At 38.1% G+C, this 18344-nt stretch overlaps 1 protein-coding gene across 5 annotated transcripts in view; it reads right to left on the bottom strand.

The window, feature by feature from the left end:
• The window catches only part of ARFGEF1 (ARF guanine nucleotide exchange factor 1), a 72277-nt gene that overhangs the window by 40906 nt on the left and 13027 nt on the right, over positions 1–18344 (bottom strand). For 2 of the 5 annotated variants that reach the window (XM_077352217.1, XM_077352218.1), the window contains exons 2-9: positions 11974–12004; positions 10138–10294; positions 8950–9096; positions 6739–6918; positions 6054–6369; positions 5637–5750; positions 3478–3653; positions 1498–1631 (exon numbers count right to left, since the gene is read on the bottom strand). In XM_077352217.1, coding sequence (XP_077208332.1) covers positions 1498–1631; positions 3478–3653; positions 5637–5750; positions 6054–6369; positions 6739–6918; positions 8950–9096; positions 10138–10294; positions 11974–12004 — 1255 coding nt within the window. Of the gene's footprint in view, positions 1–1497; positions 1632–3477; positions 3654–5636; positions 5751–6053; positions 6370–6738; positions 6919–7752; positions 7877–8949; positions 9097–10137; positions 10295–11973; positions 12005–18344 lie in introns of those variants that run through there. The other 3 variants (XM_077352219.1, XM_077352220.1, XM_077352221.1) reach the window with 2 other exon arrangements.

The following is an 18344-nucleotide window of genomic DNA, read 5'->3' as shown; positions in this document are numbered from 1 at the left end:
GATTTATACACACACAGGCTTTAAGAGAATACATTAATATAAGTGTATGAGAGAAAAAGCATGACAGTTTAATTGGTGTCTCTGAAAAGAGTTTCAAAAACATTCCTAATAGGCCACACGTGCATCTTGGAAAGTTTCCATTAACTATATAAGAGAACACTGCAAGAGACTCAAAAATGGGACTGATTTTTATGCTTCTAAAACACAACTTGAATGTTTGTTACATGTTAAAGAATATTGTAGAAGCATCACCTTGACCTAAATAACCCAGGCTAGTCTGATCTCATCAGGTCTTGGAAGCCCAGAAGAGTTGGTCCCAGTGAGTACTTGGATGGGAGACCACCAAGGAAGTCCAGGGTTGCCCCACAGGGGCAGGGAATGGCAAACTATCTCTGAACCTCTCTGAACCTCTCTGAACTATCTCTGAACCTCAGAAAACCTCACAGGGTCACCATAAGACAGCTGTGACCTGGAGGCACTTCCCACTGTCACCATGCATCATAATACTAAGACACTTAAATACCAAAGGTATTTTCAGGGACTTTGTAAGTTCAAAGTTAAAAAATTAACAAGATGGCTAACAAACGGGTCATCTTATCAAATATATCACATCTATATATTTCCTTAAGTCAATTAAATGGCTTCCACTTTACCAGCCTACTTGGCAAAGTCTGAAGCTGTACTCCAGTATTAACAATACTTCCTATAAAGGAAGCAGTTATTCTGCCAGAGTAGTGCGATAAACATCTATGCTTATTTAATAGGGTATGTAGTACAAATATATTTATTTCTTTACACTTAAAAAATGTAGTCACAATTTATTTATTACCCTATCATTCTCTTCCGTTACCTAGCACTGTTGCTGGCATAGTCTTCCCTAACTCCATGAACACTGCTTTTCCTCCAAATAAATGTCATCTGTATTATCAAACAGGGGAGCAAGTACAATCTATTACAGGATAGATTCAAATGAGTAGCCGTGTTGGTCTGAAGTAGCACAATAAAATCAGAGTCCAGGAGCACCTTTAAGACCAACAAAGATTTATTTAAGGTGTGAGCTTTCAAGTGCAAGGACTCTTCATCAGACTAACATTAGTCTGACGAAGAGTGCTTGCACTCGAAAGCTCACACCTTGACTAAATCTTTGTTGGTCTTAAAGGTGCTCCTGGACTCTGATTTTATTAATCTATTACAGGAAACATCAGGTCTATCAGAGGGTCATAAATTATGCAGATCCCTGAATCCATAGTATGTTAACCACCTGACCCTCTTTACTCCATAGACTTCAGAAAGCGTTCGATAGACGTAATGATTTATTCAAATCAGATAATTCTCAAGATTCAATATCCAAAACTTTCTGTTGATCTGCTCTGTGGAACTACCTTTGTGTTCAACATGCAATGTGGAACGTATGAGTCAGGATATGGAAGAGGAAGTGCTACTCTGCTATTAAAATGTATTATCTACACAATTCATAATCAAATAATGTTAACTTACTTTGGATCGGGTGGTCCATCTGACAGAGGCTTCATGGAGAGTTTGCACAGTGACCTGAATACTAGGAAGGCATCCTTTTGTAATATGTGGGAAAATTTAGCACCAGGAGTAGGTCCTGAAGAATTTCCAGATTCCTAAACAAGTTATAAATTTTAGTGTTCCATTTAGCATTAGCAACTGTATACTATTTAATCCCTATATAACAGTGCAGATGTAATGCTAATGTCCTGCATACCAGTACTAGCAAATCAGAGGTAAATCCTGGGGTTGTTTGGTAGCTTGTGAAGCGTATTTTAAAAAATTAGTTGCACATTATATGTAAACAATATTGCAGCCCTTCAGCTCCCTGGAGAGTTTGTATCTGCTCCATGCTGGGGAAGAGTTAACAGTTTGGCATGTTACTGTACTAAAATTCAGATTCTGAACCTATTTTGAAGAAATTTTCAGATCCTGGCTTAAGGCAAACAATGTTAATTTCTATTCTGATGAACTACTTAACAACTACTAGGGACAGAGAGGGGAAAGTACAAGGAAAATCTCCACAGGGAACTTTGGATTTGTTAGTTGTAGCCTAACAAATTTTTATAAATAAATGAATTTTAAAAATGCTTTTTTGGATCACAGATCATCTCTCTTACATGTATCTTACTATAATGTTGTATATAATCGTTCACAAGCTGAGATCAGTCTATAAGCTTGTCTAGGCATTCCATTGTTGTATCAAGTACAGCTAGTTTGGAAAAAAGCTGTTTCCTCATTATGATGGATCCTGTCCTGTGGAACAGCACCCGAGAAAAAATCTACAATGCCCCTTCTCTCCTTGCTGGCAAGGCATTTGAATGAGATATTCTATCAGGTGGCTGTAGATGGCTTGTGGATATTTAATATGGTTTGTGGTCTAGAGTACATGAAGGACTGTTTCCACCCGTATCAACGAATCCATGATTTTAGGTTGGTTTTCTTTCCTCCAGGAATCAGCAGAAATTTGCTTGTGGAACCCATGGGAGGGCTTTTCTGACTTTAGAATTCTTTCCTTTGAGAGTAATAAATGGCCATTGCACTTCCCATCTACTGGAGATCAATAAGATATGGAGCAGCCAGGGAAGTAACACTACAGAAAAACTGACAGAACAATTTTTCCTGTAGGTTATTGTTCTTTTAACTGCATTTCTATTGTAAATAAACTGCATTTAATTTTTATTGTGCTTTGTGTTGTAAGCTGCTTTGTGAACCTATTAATTGAAATGTGACCAATAAATAAGCTAAGAAGCTATTGTTAATTTACATTTGGTGCTTGTGAGCCGAACTATTTTGGAGAAGTGGGATACTGTTTCAATATATATAAACTGGGTTTAAATAAGTATATGCTATTCATGGACCAACCTTATCAGATCTTGGAAGTTAAGCAAGGTCAGCCCTGGCTAATATTTGGCTGGGAGACCACCAAGGAATACCAAGGTGGCTACTATGCAGAAACAGGCAATGGCAAACCACGCTGCAGGATTGCCATAAATTGGCTACAATTTGATGGCAAGAAAACTAAAAACAAACAAACCAGGTTTGCAAAAAATTAGTTGCACATTATATATAAACTTACATTATATATTACCAAAATAGTAAATCATAAACACAGGATAACAATAAAAATGAAACATGCCAAACTGCTTCCCATTTGTTTAAACATGCCCTTTAAGAATTGTGCAACCTCACCATTATTTCTAAATTTCATGTAATGGTGATGGTAGTCTAAGCATACCTATAATGTTTGTATCAATTCACATCAATAATTAAAATAAAAGCACCTGCTCTTTGGAGCAGACATTGCTGCCACTTACAAGTTTTTGTTTATATAGGAGGCACAATGTGAACTTTAATATACTGAGAAATGCACCCAAACAATTTAAAACTATAGCTTTCTACAAATGTATTCAAAAGGAATAATATGTTTAGACCACTGAAGATCAACATAAATCCTTGTACCTGAGTGTCATTGGAAGAGACTGATAATCTGTCATCCGGTAAAGATGGTGTATAAACTACAGAAATGGGTGTTCCTGGAATTCCATTTGCCTGGATGTTTTCACTGTCACTACCATCTTCTGAGGTCCCAATTGGCCCATCAGCCACACCCTTATCAGTGATTCTTTCTCCCACATCTAGGAAAACCACAGCATGCAATAAATAATAAAACATATTCAAAAGAGTTGATAATACAATTTGAAATATGAGGCATTCAATGTACCAAACAGCAGAACACTGCTTACTGTGTACTGCCAAAAGAAGGATAACTTCAAATATTCCTGAGACCATATCATATTCTAAGTGATCCCCAACCCCCGGTCTGTAGACCAGTATCGGTCCGTGGATCAGTCAGTACTGGGCCGTGGCTTCTCCTCTTCCTCCTCCCTGGCTGCTACCTCGAGGGCTGCCCTGCCACTCTGCCGTTGGCTCAAATTTGGTGCTCTCCAGTGACTGCCATGGCTGGGGCTCCCCCTCAGCATGGCACTGTGCAGCTGCTGCTGGCAGTGCCTTCCTGCGGGTGGTAGAAAATCAGGGGTGCCGGCGGGAAAGCAAGTGGAGCAGGGGCTCAGGCGGTGGCAAAGTCCCTCAGCAAAAGACTACCCCCCCAGGCCTCAGTAAAATTGTCAAGCATTGAACGGTCCCTGGTGATAAAAAGGTTGGGGACCACTGTTCTATAGTACTATGTTAAATTAACATCAGGACAAAAAAAATCTGCAATGATTTCATTGGGGAAAAACACATATTCATCAGGTCAAATGTTTTTAATGTTTATAATTGGTTTTCTCCCAACGGAGGCATAAAGCAGCCTACAACATTATCACCCTTCCATGTCATTTCTGCAACAGTTGTGTGAAGCAGCGGCTAAGCTGCGATAGAATGTTAAGTTGAGATAGTGGAGGTTAAGCTGAGTCCAAGGTTACCCAGCAAGTTGCCATGGCAGTGTGAGGATTCCGAGAGGCTCCCATATTCTAGTCTGACAGTCTGTTATGTCACACCAGGATCTTCTAGAACCGTGACACAGACGGTTAAGAACTCTAAATATTCAGCTAGGGTGTCAGCAATTCCATGGCTTTAACTAAGACTCTGCAAGTTTAATAATATTATTTTATTGAATTATGACTGTAACTTACTTGTTAGGATATGATGGCCCAGACCAAGCTTTCTGAACCAGTGTCTTGTGAAACCCTGGGGTTTCTTCATGGCCTTGGAAGGGTTTGCCAAATGGGTTAATTCATTTTAATATATTTTTTAAATTTGTTAAACATTTATCAGGTGATATGCCCATGTATGGTCATGTCGAGCCCCCGCCCCAAGAGCAAATGATGGGCCTGGAGAGAGTGGGAAGGAGAGGGGCCCCGGGTAAACATGTACACAACTATGTTTCCCAGCAATTTTCTGCACGATCATGCCACTTCTGGGGTTTATGAAGCTGGAAAAATGTTTCAGGAGTTTCTCAACAGTAAAAAAGTTGAGAAAGGCTAGACAACTGATATTTCAGTTCTAAACAGGACAAGCACCCAACAGTTTATGACATTTTCCAGTTTTGATCATACATTTTAATAAAGTGTCATAGGTTTAAAAAAAATTCTCATTAGCCTTCTCCATTTGGGGAAAAACCTGCTGTGAAGAGTTCATACATAGAAGAAAAATGGAAAGTGAAAATTCAAACTAGGTCACATAATTAACCCAAACACTACTTTAAATATTTCTTTCTGAAACCAGTATAGGCAGGGAATACAAGGATATGGAAGGAAAATTAAAGCTCCCAACCACCTACGTGCTTTCTGCTGCATAGTTTTTTAATAAGCTACTGTCTCATATGTATCAGGGATGAGGAATTAACAATCACGTGAAGAGAAAGTTAGCACTCATTCTCTCAGTGTGGCACAACATTTTAACCACAGGGCCAAGCAAAATAATCATTTTGTTTATATACTTTAGAGCAGGGGTAGTCAAACTGCGGCCCTCCAGATGTCCATGGACTACAATTCCCATAAGCCCCTGCCAGCATTTGGAGGAGGGCTGCAGTTTGACTACTCATGCTTTAGAGTGAAATCATCAACTCCTCCCAAATTACCCACCCCAACTGGCCAAATGCTTTAAAGAAATTATATTACCTCCTACTACTATGTTCACCATATCTCGGACTATACTTTGTACAACATCCTGTGCTGTTTCTTCACACTGAATGTTCTCTCCATCACAGGGTTCTGTATCTGCTTTAGAAAGTGCTACAAAATAAAAATAAGAAACATGTTACTTAAATTTTTCAGGTCTACATTGTGGTAATAAAAAAAGAACACATTACTTTGAGTTAGTGATTCATTAGGCTAGTAAATAATTCTCAAGTCTACAGTAACTCATACATTAAATCTGACTTGCCATTAATTACCTACTGGCAACCAAGAAATCAGCTATGCAGAAAGTCACCTGTGATTATTAGAGCTGTTAGCACCTTATCAAGGCCTGCGGACAATCTGCACATGATCTTTAAACAACAGAAATAAACTTCCATTTAGACAACAGAATTGTACCCTCTTCCACCCTCTTATGACCAAAGCATCTGTTATTACTTTCTGCCGCTGTTGCTTGGTCTGCTTCTGTCTGTTCATTTTCTGCACTGAAAGTATCGGACCCATTTTCTGCTTCAGTGTCTTCCTGAAGACTCTTGTCCACATCATTTGTGTGAGGGTCCAAGTCCCCTTCATGGTCTTGGGACAACTGATCAACAGTCTGCTCTGAAAGATGTCTCAGCTGAGGTGATTCAGGCTCATGATGGCTTAAAGGCGACTGCAGTAGATGGTGCTGCTGCCGATGTCTCTCCTTCTCCATTTGTTTGGCTTCCTGGAGCTGGGAACAAGTTGGATAAGTCTGAACAAATAAATTATGCAGAGGAAATATTCCAACTACTTTGCATATATCAGGCAGCATCAAAAATGATTTTCATTCTTAGGAAATATATAATTCAGGGCTGTATTCAGCATTTCCAGTCTTCAACTGTATTTAATGCCCTATCACACAAGCACGATACCCAAAAGTGAATGGATAGCCCTTCTGAATGCATAGCCCTTTCTGAATGTTTACTTTGAATGTTCTTCGGTAACAGTAATTCCAAATGAAAGGACGTGGTAAGAAATTGGCAATTCAACCAGACAACACAAAGAAAGATTTGATACTAAAGAAACATTTATTCTTAGTATGAACTGCACAGATACTTACTGCTTGGTTTTCCATACGCGCAAATATAACATTCAGCATTTGTGTGAGAGTGGCCTTGGCTGTGGTTTGATTTATGAGATTTTTGCTTGCAAGGTAGATATTGTAACATGTTCTTACAGCTTGCAGCACAGTTCCTTCATGAATCTCTATGTGTTGAGACGTTACTGCTGTAAGCAGAGCCTAAAGCAAAGTCAGAGCTATTGTCATTAACAATTCAAAGGTCTGCAATAATCTGGGTATTTGTACAGAAAAGTGAAGGCCCACAAGGGGACAGCCCCCACTCACTTCTGAAAAGACAAACACACAAAACAAATATTTCCCTGCAAGAGATGAAATATAGTTTGCTAGTTGAAAAACAATGAAATGCTTGTTAAACTATTACAGCCTATTAGTGTTTAGAACAAAGATCCAAAGATTGGCTATGTTAATGATGATAATTTTACTCCCACACACAGTTGGATTATTAAACATGCAACACTTGTAAGGCCTCACACTCGATAGTATTTTCAAATTAATATTACTACTCTAACAACATCTTTAGGTAACTGATCCAGAAGTGTCTGCTATTTTCTACATAACACTGAAGTCTGCACACTTACTACTCTCAGATAAAATACCTCCAGTAAGTTTACAACAATGTTGATGGTTTCTATTTTCTGGTTATTTTGTTTCCTCTGTTCTCAACTGAGAAACTGCTTCAGGGTACAGCAGCTGGCAACCCTATTTCTGATACTGGGCATGCTGGGAATGTATTGTCTGAATAAACTGAAGCAACTTTATTTTAAATTTCATGAGCATTCCAAGCAATACAGCTTTACATGTTAAGCCATGAACAATACATTTAATATTTTCAAAGTAGCAAAATCAAGTTTTATTACATGTATTTCATTTTTGTACTGAAATGTTTAGATATGCTTAAATCACACACCACTAGAGCATTCAGTGATGTGCTTCAGTGCTCTTCTCATTTCAGACTAGATTTGAAGTTCACAGAGGAGAGCATTAAATACTCACCTATGCCAAGATGCCACACAGCTTCTGATTTGTTTAAAGGTGTTTGCTATGGACTCTGAGCCACGTTTGCATTGAGTTAGCACTGCAGCAGTACACCTACCCAGGACTCAGAATAGTGCCATGCTAACTCAGTATACCTATGGACCAGCATTATGTGGAAACTCTGTTTAGATGAGATGGGAGCTGTGCAGGCCATGTAATATTTAAATAGGGCCATAGTTCAGCAGGTTGCACATATAACATTCTCTCCAAAGAAATGTTGTAATGTAATGAGGGATTTCATACTTGTTTATTTAAAACATATGCTTGTCTTTCTGTAACTTAAAAACAATGCAGCTATTTAACATAAAGAATCAAATAGCATATTTCAGGCTAAAAAAGATCTATGGCCAAAGCAAGCCATCTGATACTCTAATTCATAAATCAAAGTACAGAACTTTCAGCTCAGTTCCACTGAACATGTATCCTTGACCAATGCTGATATTCAGTTCAAGAACAAAATCCAAACAGCCAAGCCTTATTAATTTCAAAGCAGTACAATGGAAGATTCTAGTCCACAAGGACTCTTTCCACTGATAATCTGGTTTCTGATTACAACTCAGTTCTACAGAAAATTTCAACATCCATTACTACCAATTTTACAAAAGCCTTTGCAAGAACTATTCTGAATATGTACAGAGCCAGCATGGTGTAGTGGCTCAATTGCTGGACTAGCACTAGTTGCAAACAATCTCTTGCTACGAAACTAACTGGGTGATCTTGGGTCAGTCACACTTCGCCTAACATGCCTCAAAGAGCTGTTGTGAAGATAAAACAAAGAGAACCATGTACATCACCTCCTTAGAGTCTGTAAACAAAACAAATTGCACCAAACATCTGAAATCAATCTCTTAATCATCCAGATGATTGTACAGATTCAGTTCAAATTTCTCTTCCTTCTGGTAGTCCACAAGCAATTTATAGTAACTATATAACCTTCCTGATGTAAATTAAAAACAACTTCATTCCATTTTTGTTCATGATGCATTATGTTTAAATTTCACCTCAAGAAACTATAACAAAATTGGTCAATGAATATTCGAAGTGCTTTAAATCAAACTAATAAATTAGCCCTACTTTCATTTCCCATCGCTGATAGTATGAACAGCAAAGTCTCTGCTCAGGAGAGTGGACAGCTGACAGCCTTTGCTGGATTACCTTTATAATTTGTAGTTGAACCCCTTCATCGGTCTGGGGACCCTGAAAGCAGCCACATATTGTTTCAATAATTCTATCGATTAACTTTTTGCCAGGAGCTGTACTATCTGGAGCACTGCCAGTCAAATGTCCATAGGCTATAAGTTTCTAGAGGGGAAGAAAGCAAATGAACAATCATGAGTTATTAAGCCTAAACAACATATCTTATACTTTAATAGAATCATACACTTTTCCTTACATCAAATGACTTCTTGAAGTGATTACAAACTTTTAAAAAGCCTGGTTTAAACCAGTCATAAAGTGGAAAGCAGAAACACGAAGAAAATAGAGAAAAACTTGAATATTCCTCCTCAAGTTTTGGATTATATAGTTTTTCCATGATGTCTGGACCTGGCAAACTACAGTTACCATAACCACAGTTTAGTCCAAACCAGACTGACAAACTGCTCAGAACCAGAATCCCTGATTCTGGAATGGAGGCAAACAATGCTTAACTGTAACCATAGTTTGCCTATAGAATTATGACAACACCTGGAGATGGAGGAACAAAATCAACATTCATGTGGGAAAGGACATGTTCAGGCTTTATTCCACTGTGACTTAGCCAGGGTGTATAAGCCTGGAAGCGAACATTTCCAATATTTTGATGGCAGCCTTACTAAGCTATTTTTTTCTATTTAAAAACAAAAGATGAACCTCCCCAAGCTGATGTTCTGTGACGAAGCTTAACACAGTGTAAGACATATATTTGCACAGAAAAACCTTTTAAAATCTAGTTATTTATGAAATTAGATAAAATTACACAAATATGGCAATAATGCCACACCATGGCTTGACAGTACATGACCAAACCTTGTACGTACCTCTCCCGTTTCCTTTCTTCTCCCTCGCACAATTAGTTACGAACTTCTGATGACACAAACCCTAATTTACCTTTACATCTGAACCAGCAAGCTATGGTTTGTAATTCCCCTTCACATCAAGATTATATTCAGGAAGAAGAAAATCAAAGATAATTTGTACTTTGATTTGGATAAGGAAAGTAAACCACATGGCCCCAGGAGAAACAGGAAGCATGAGAGGAGGGAGCACACAGGGACTTGATCACAAAGAACTGTCATTTGGCATTTCTAAACTATCCCATAACCATGTTAATGAAGGAAACCACAAATCTGAGTGAATACACACCTGTAAACAGTCTAACGATGTACTAACAATCCTGGGACACTTGGACTGGCATGCCAATTCAAAAGGTAAGAAGTATTTGTCTGCTTCAATAAAGCTTGTCTTTGATTTCACTGGTGGAAGGGTGCTTGAACCAGGTTTTGCTTCTCCATGAGGAGGACTGAACAGAACGCTCCAATTAGAATGGTAATAGTGAACAGCAATTCAATTTGAACACATAAGTATCTACAAAATCATCATTGCAAACTGACTCCAACTTTCAACTTCAAATACCCCAAAATATTGTCTGTTCAAGTGAAATAGGTTGATAGTCAAAACAGAAATCAGAGAAAGTCAAAGGCAAATAAAGAATTCATACATCAAATTCTTTTAATTCATAATCAGGCCTCTAACAGAAAATCTGGTGTTAGTGGGTAGGTTGTGCCTATTGCTTTGGACACCAAACAATTTTTCTTCTTAAAATGGGAGGAAAAAAAAGGGAAGGCTGTTATGGTAGATAAATACGAATTTATTTAAATTATACATAATCTACCCTTCTCCCAGACAACTGGGACTCAAGACAAAAGCCTATATCACTTACAGTGCAATCCTATACCGAATTATTCCAACCTAAACCCATTGAAATAAATGAGACAAGTATCTCTTCACAGGATTGTACTATTAAACCACAAAAAAAAGTGTAACATCGTTTCTTAAAAAGAAAAACTGTTGAAAACAGCTCACAAAACCTGGTAACTATCATTCTTCATCAAAACCCAGCCTCAGGTCCCAACAAACTAGAAAAACAATCAAGCAATTCCAACAGTTTGTCTAAAAGCCCAGCTTTACAGCCTGGAGTCCCTCTGCAGACATATATAAAAAAATATGCATCATGAATATTATAGAGTATCTATCTATGCAACGATGCACATATGAGGGAGCACAGCATTCAAATATTTGGGGGTGGGGAAACCATGAATTGAGCAGTTTTCCAGGTAGCCAAAGGTTTTTTTTTGGGGGGGGGGGCAATTAACCAGAAAGGGAGAATATACATTTAATAAATTTTGCTAGAAAACATCTGTAATACAATATATTAACAAAACCTTCCTAACCCATTAAGATAACAGCATACTAAATCATCGACAAATGAAAATGCCTTTATCAGTGGAAATTCCCCCTTCCTAAGAACCAAGCTCTATAATTATAAAATCATCTAAAATGACCATATCATGTATCCTGCTGAATAAGTAGTGCTTCAGTGTGCCTTTGTAGACTACATGATTTCCTAGAAATCAGTTTTCAGAATGACTTCTAAATTCCCTGAACTCTGTTCGACCATGCAAGATCAAGGGCCTCTCCTCAGTTCAGCCAGAACATCATGCGCTCCATCCATTGCATCTTTTCCCCTGAGGCGTTGTTGGACAGTGGGGTTGGGAAAGGATTAATTGGTCATCGAACTTAGAACAGTTTTAGTTGGGAATGGTTATATTTTATTGTCTGGTTTTTAATGTTGTAACCCGTCACGAACCAACTTGCTGGGAGCGGTGCGTAATAAATCCAAATAATAATAATAATAATAATAATAATAATAATAATAATAATAATAGACAGTTAGCCACTCACAAACATGGATTTCCTCTGCATGTGAATACTAATGCAGAAATATGATGCCCGCAACAATGCGCAACATATTTGTATGGGAGTTTTTGGCACTCTAGGTTCAATACATCAGGTAATTTATGAAGTAGCCTTCCCCTAAAAGGTATGGTTTGCTATAGGACTGAAGTAAATTGATACATTGGGCATATTTTCAATGTAATTTACAGACTAAACTATTAATGCTCAATAAGGAAAAAGTACCTTTGTTTTCCCGTTTCTGCTTTAATTTCGTCTGGGAAAAAAACACAAATAAAAACACAATTTACAAGAGTAAAGAGTTTTAGAAACACTAACATAAGTAAATAACCTCCACATGAACGGAAAATTAATTTATATGCCATTATATTTATAATTCTACATTTCCAATACTGCGAAATTGCCAAAGCACACATTAGGATCACTTTGTTCTAAAAACTATTACAACACAATATGATTGAAGCCCATATAATGAATACTTAATAACATCAGGAGTATAATATAATATTTCTTCTGTACATTAACTAGTAACAAATAACTACCTTTCTATTTAAAAAAACAGAATAATAAATGTGGATTGAACCATGACAACCCACATACTTCTATGGAAAGAATTTAAAGCCGTTAATTATTATTGTGACTATGGCTGTTTGAACAGGCTGAGAACTAATTTGTATTACATGACCTTGATGATGTTCCCAAAGATGCTAGCTGGATAACCTTGGGATCATCTCGGCCTTAATAAATCTGTTCTGAATGAGCAGTAATGTCAGGGCTCTCTCAGCCTCACCTACTTCACAGGGTGTCTATTGTGGGGAGAGAAAAGGGAAGGCGATTGTAAGCCGCTTTGAGACTCCTTCTGGTAGAGAAAAGCGGTATATAGGAACCAACTCTTCTTCAGTTTTCCTTTTTTTCTTTTTCAGGTTATTCACAAAGAGTCAGAAAGTTTTTCAACCTTTCAATTCATTTGGATTGCCAATTTCAAGGTCTTCAGAATTATGAAAAGAAAAATTACACTAGCCCAACCAACTGCTTCAGTTGTCAAATATTTAATTTACAAGGCAGAGCAAGCATCCAGTTTATGGAATCAAACCAAAGCTGCCATGCAAAGTATTTAGGAATCTTAATCTAGCCTATCCGTTTTAGAGAAAACTCAAATCCATGCAACTAAAGAAGTCTCAAAAGTGCCCCTCTCTCTTGCACTTCATACTAAGAGAGACCGCTTTAGCAGTATGGCTTACCTGCCCTGTTTTAAAATGCAAGTCAAGCCATTACCAGAATCTTCCTAAAATACTCTAGACTTTTGCTTCCATTATTTTCTGCATTTTCAGAGATGGAGCATTAGCTATGTCCTCTCCATTAGCTATATCCTTCCATGCTTAGAAATGCATCATGATTAATTGCCAAGAGAGTGCAGACTGAAAACACCACAATAAGACACAGGCCCAGATTTGTTCTTCAAATAAATGTTAAATCTCAGATCTTTAGTCAGCTTTCAGCACTCTTGTGCTGAAATCATACTGATAATCATGTAAAGAAAATCACTCCTAGACTGTATTGTGTCAAACATGGTTTGAAACTTCAACTGGCCAAGGACTCTAGAATTTAATGACACCTGAGACAACATATTGACACAATAAGCTACAAAGCATTAAGGCAGTAGAGCTTTCTTTGAACCAGGGGGGAATACTTCATTCTAAACATGTGGAAAAGTAACCAAACACAAATTCCACCCATGTTATTCCAATTACAGCCTCATGTGGATGGAAGTAGAAGGATTTACTCTCCAGTGATTGCCTGACACATTAACAGCCACATTAGAATAATATGGTACTCACAAGATATATTGACAAAAGGCATCTGCCATAGGTGGAACAAATTTGATTGATCTACAGACACTGTGTTCTCTTCATTCACTGATATGTACAAATCCAAAGAACTATCCCCCCCACTCCTTAAAAAAGTAACAGACTTCATAGCACAATGCTCTTTCTGCGTGCAGGCAACAACCTTTTTTGATACCTGTGATTAGACAGGATTGATCAAGAAGTCTCGCTGGGTCAAGGTTCCTGAACTGTCCTTGTTCAAAATATTATGCCCTTTTACTGTGTTTCTGTTGTCTGCATTCTGATATTAAAAAGGTTGATATTCAAATGGCAACACTGTCCCCTTCACATCAAAGTGAAAACTTCCTTGAATATCAAAGATGTTCAACATGATTGAGAATCCTTGATATTTCTAGCCAAGGAATCAATCATCATCAAAAGGTTCAGACAAACCAACTAGTAGCAGCCTTTTTATTGACGTTCCTTTTTCCTGACCATGAGTGAATACAATAAACAGGAATGGATGGTGTTTTCTATGAACAAGAAATAAGCCTTTGTTGACTTATCTTATATATAGATTTCTGGCCTGATGCTCATCACATCATGAAGGCATACAGTTAGCCAACAAATGTAAGGCTGGTGTAACTGAACAGATACAGGCCAAAGCATAAGAATATGATTAAATTAATCAATTTCTATGCCAGCAATAGATAAGAGCCTCCTGTGGCGCAGAGTGGTAAAGCAGCCAACATGCTGTTTGAAGCTCTGCCCATGTGGTTGGGAGTTCAATCCCAGCAGCCGGCTCAAGGTTGACTCAGCCTTCCATCCTTCTGAGGTAGATAAAATGAGTACCTAGCTTGCTGGGGGGTAAACGGTAATGACTGTTATACCTTCCAGCCTTAGAGGATAATCATCTGAACCTTTTACAATTTGGGATGGAGCAGATCCAAATTAATATTTTCTACAGGCAGTACAACTTCTACCCATGAATGACAATTTCCTACGCAGAGGAAACCTTCAGGAAAAGGACTTCAGGGGGGGGGGCATTCTGGGCTGCCAAGGGTAGAGAAAGGGAAAACTGTGCTCCACAGTCACAGGTTTGGATCCAAGCTTAAGTCTACATCAGTTAAGATCCGTGTGTCATACAGGTCTACTAAATTGACTATAATCCTAGATCTATGCATGGTATAATACAGGCAAGAAAGACTTTAGAAAAACACTTCTGGCAGGGTGTAGGAAAACCAATGAAAATACTTCAACATTAAAGCACCACAACAAAGGAATGCCTTATTTGAAATGTCAAATAATCAATTTAAATAAATGGAAATAACCCTAAAGGAAAGTTAGTTTTAATTTCATTGCCTTAAGAAACTGTTGAGCTGCAACAAAAGATCATTTCAGTCTAAGATAAAAATCTAAAGCTATATTAGTAACTTCAGATGAAATAAAAACGATGCATTCTCTATTTCTAGTAGGGGCAACAGTAGTCATTATCAGGAATTTCCTGTGTTAGGATTGCTAAAACCAGCAAGAGCAAATACCTAGCCACTGTAAAATAACACATGTTAAAATATGAATGCAAATTAATACTGTGTTTTACAATTATACAGGAAACATCACCTAAATTGAAGATATAATTTCTGAACAATAAGGAGTATGCTATCTCAAGTTGTAAAAAAAGGCATATGATCTGTATCTGAAGAGACTATTCTCTTGTGAGTTAAAGAGAAATGACATTTTCTCCTTTAAGGACATTAGGAGAAATTCAACTACAAATCTCTACCTGATTTCTAATGCATGTGAAAAAACAAGAGATGAAATAAACCGAACAAGAATAAATACATAACAGTACTCAACCAAAAATATTGCAAAAGCTTCCTGAAATTTATTTTTTTATTTCTATGCCACCTCTTCAGAGTCCCGTTCAAAGCAGCTTACCATAAATAACACAAAACTGTCTATAAAACGCAGTAAATCCTTTAAAAGCTGATAAGATAAAACCCCTAATTAAAAGCCAATGTAAAAAGGGTGTTTTTGCCTTTGTACCTACGAAAAAGTAAAGTAGGCACCAGGCAAGCATGTGCAGCGCGCCCAGATCGGTCCGCAACCCCCCCCCCGGTCCGCAACCCCCAAAAGATTGCGGACCACTGGTTTAAAGCATACACATGGCTTCAGAACACAAACAAGCAATTCATAGCCTTAGCAATGGAAAATAACTTTTAAAACAACCTCAAGAATATAGTTACTAATTCTTTAGCCAAGGGCCATAATAATTAAGTTGAGATTCAGATGTTTCCAGGCATTCCCAGTCTAGATCTCTACTTTTGGTCTCGAGATTTAGGCTACTAAATTGGTTACTTAAGTATCAGGACCTCAGTGAGGCCTCATTGACAGGCAAACCATGTTCATCAGGATTTCTTGCCAAGCCTTCAAAGGTGCTGTGGCAGGACTAGGCATTTAGCATATATATGTGAGATCAGTTCCCCTGAAGAAAATAGATGCTTTAGTGAGTGAATTCTATGGCATTATGCCTCAATGAGGTCCATGTACTCCTCATATTCCAGCCCTGAGTTCCCCAACCTTCCCAAGCCCCTGCTGGTGGCCAGGGGGAACTGGCACCTGTACTTCCTGCTATGGCCTTTTATTTGCCTTCTTCCTCCATACCACAACCTGACTATCCTGGCCTATAACTGAGCAGGCTTTTACTACTACTATGTGCCTACTCCCAAAGCAGCCTTTATTTTTGAGGAGGCTAATCTTGGCAGTCTTTGCCTCCCCCCCCCACTCCTTAAATGCCCTCCATGTACATTCTTGCGGTCCTCCTATTAGCTAACAAGCAGTCTCTCTTGGGGCTGTTGCTAAGCTTCTCTACTTCACACTCCACCCAGGAACCCCTTGGGGTGTGAACAATGTGTAACTGTAAGGGACACAGAAAGCTAAACCAAGCAGAAGTTCTGATGAAGTTCTGTGCTTTGACCAAGATTTCATAACTTCCAAATTTCAACTATCATGTCCATTTCCAGTCCTGGTCCCTATTGGGTAGAATGAGCTCCCAGGAAATATCTGGGCCCTGACGGATGTCATAAATTGCTTTTAAGGTACTTTATTGTTAGTCATAAAGATGTTGTCTATTGTCTGAGCTGGGTTGCTGGGAAGGCAGCCTAAAAATTGAATGAATGAATGAATGAATGAATCTACTACCCATCTCTACACCCCCTTCAACTAACAGCTGCTCTCAATATTCCATCTCTTTTAAAGTATGTGCAGTATCAGTCATCTAAGAATAACCTATATGTTAAAGCAATATGTTTAAAAAATTATCTAGGGCAGGGGTAGTCAAACTGCAGCCCTCCAGATGTTCCAGCTGGCAGGGGCTCATGGGAATTGTAGTCCATGGACATCTGGAGGACCGCAGTTTGACTACCCCTGATCTAGGGTTTAAACAGCACTGATGCCAAGCAGCAAGGGCTTTCTTGCAGATCCTGCCCTTTACTAAAACTAAAACTATAAAGAACAACTTAAGCAAGTTCTTGAAAACTTTACTCAATCCAGACAACTGTGCTCAGTCAGGCTGACAAGTCATGGAAAAAAGCTGAAAAGAAAAAAAAAATATGCCAAAGTTAAGTTAAACTTCACAGGGCTGAATATGCATGTTGACATAACAAAACTTTGCCCTTTTAATATTGCGAATATGGATACAAAAGAAGATAAGAGGGTGAATTTAAGGTTGTTATTTTAAGGACAAAGACAACATCTGAACCATATGATAAAGTGACTCATACTGCAATCCTGTGCAAGTTTACTCAGAAGTAGATCTTCCTGTATTCACTGGCGCTTATTCCCAGGTGTTCATAGGATTGTACTGAAAATCATTAAAATAATAAATCACCCAACTAAAATAATAAATTAAATTAAAATAATAAATCACCCAACTAAATGAATCCTTTCTAAAATCAAAAGTATTACGTGTAACATTTAATGGAGTAAAAAAAGCAAAAGAAAGAAAGATTCTGCTCATAAAGCAGAGCAGACTGTTTTACCGAAGAAACCATGCCTTAAGACAAGTATTTCTCCTTCCTAGGAGACTGGATAGAAAACATCAGAATGGATAGAAACATCAGAATAGATAGAATATACACAAGTAGAATTATAAACTCAGTCCTCCTCAACCCAGATTATCAAGTTTGCAAACCAGTTCTGCAGCACGATGCCACTCAAGTTTACTCAGATGTCACACAGAGTTCAGTGGAAACTGTATCCTAGCTAAGTGTGTTTAGGACTGCAATTTTTACAGCAAACATCCGTAGGAGTCATCAAGTCTCTCTGTCAATGTATGGAAGACTCATAATGTCTATGTCAGGCTTTCTAAACCAGAGTTTCATGAAACCCTGGGGCTTTTTGAATGAGTGGCAGTTATTTTTAATATATATTTTTTAGATTTGTTAAGCATTTATAAAGTTATATGACCATATATGGTCAGGTTGACCAGCTCCCTCTCCAAATGGCCAATGATGGACCTGGAGGGGTGGGAAGGGGAGGGGCCTTGGGTGGCTATGCTTCCAAACATATATCACTATCACACCACTTCTGAGATTCTTAAAGCCTGAAGATTGTTTCAGGGGGTTCTCAATGGTAAAAAAGTTGACAAAGGCTGGGTTCCTTGACTCTTCATTTCTATGCTTACCTACCCCTGAAAGCTGTCTTGTGAAATCAAGTGTAGTCCTGCAGAGCCCTTTAGTAGTCATTTCTCACATATGTGTTCAAATTTAT

Source organism: Paroedura picta, chromosome 9 (genome assembly GCF_049243985.1).
Source record: "Paroedura picta isolate Pp20150507F chromosome 9, Ppicta_v3.0, whole genome shotgun sequence".
Classification (NCBI taxonomy): Eukaryota; Metazoa; Chordata; class Lepidosauria; order Squamata; family Gekkonidae; genus Paroedura; species Paroedura picta.
Note: the sequence above shows the minus strand (reverse complement) of the source record. Positions and strands in the feature narration are given on the sequence as shown.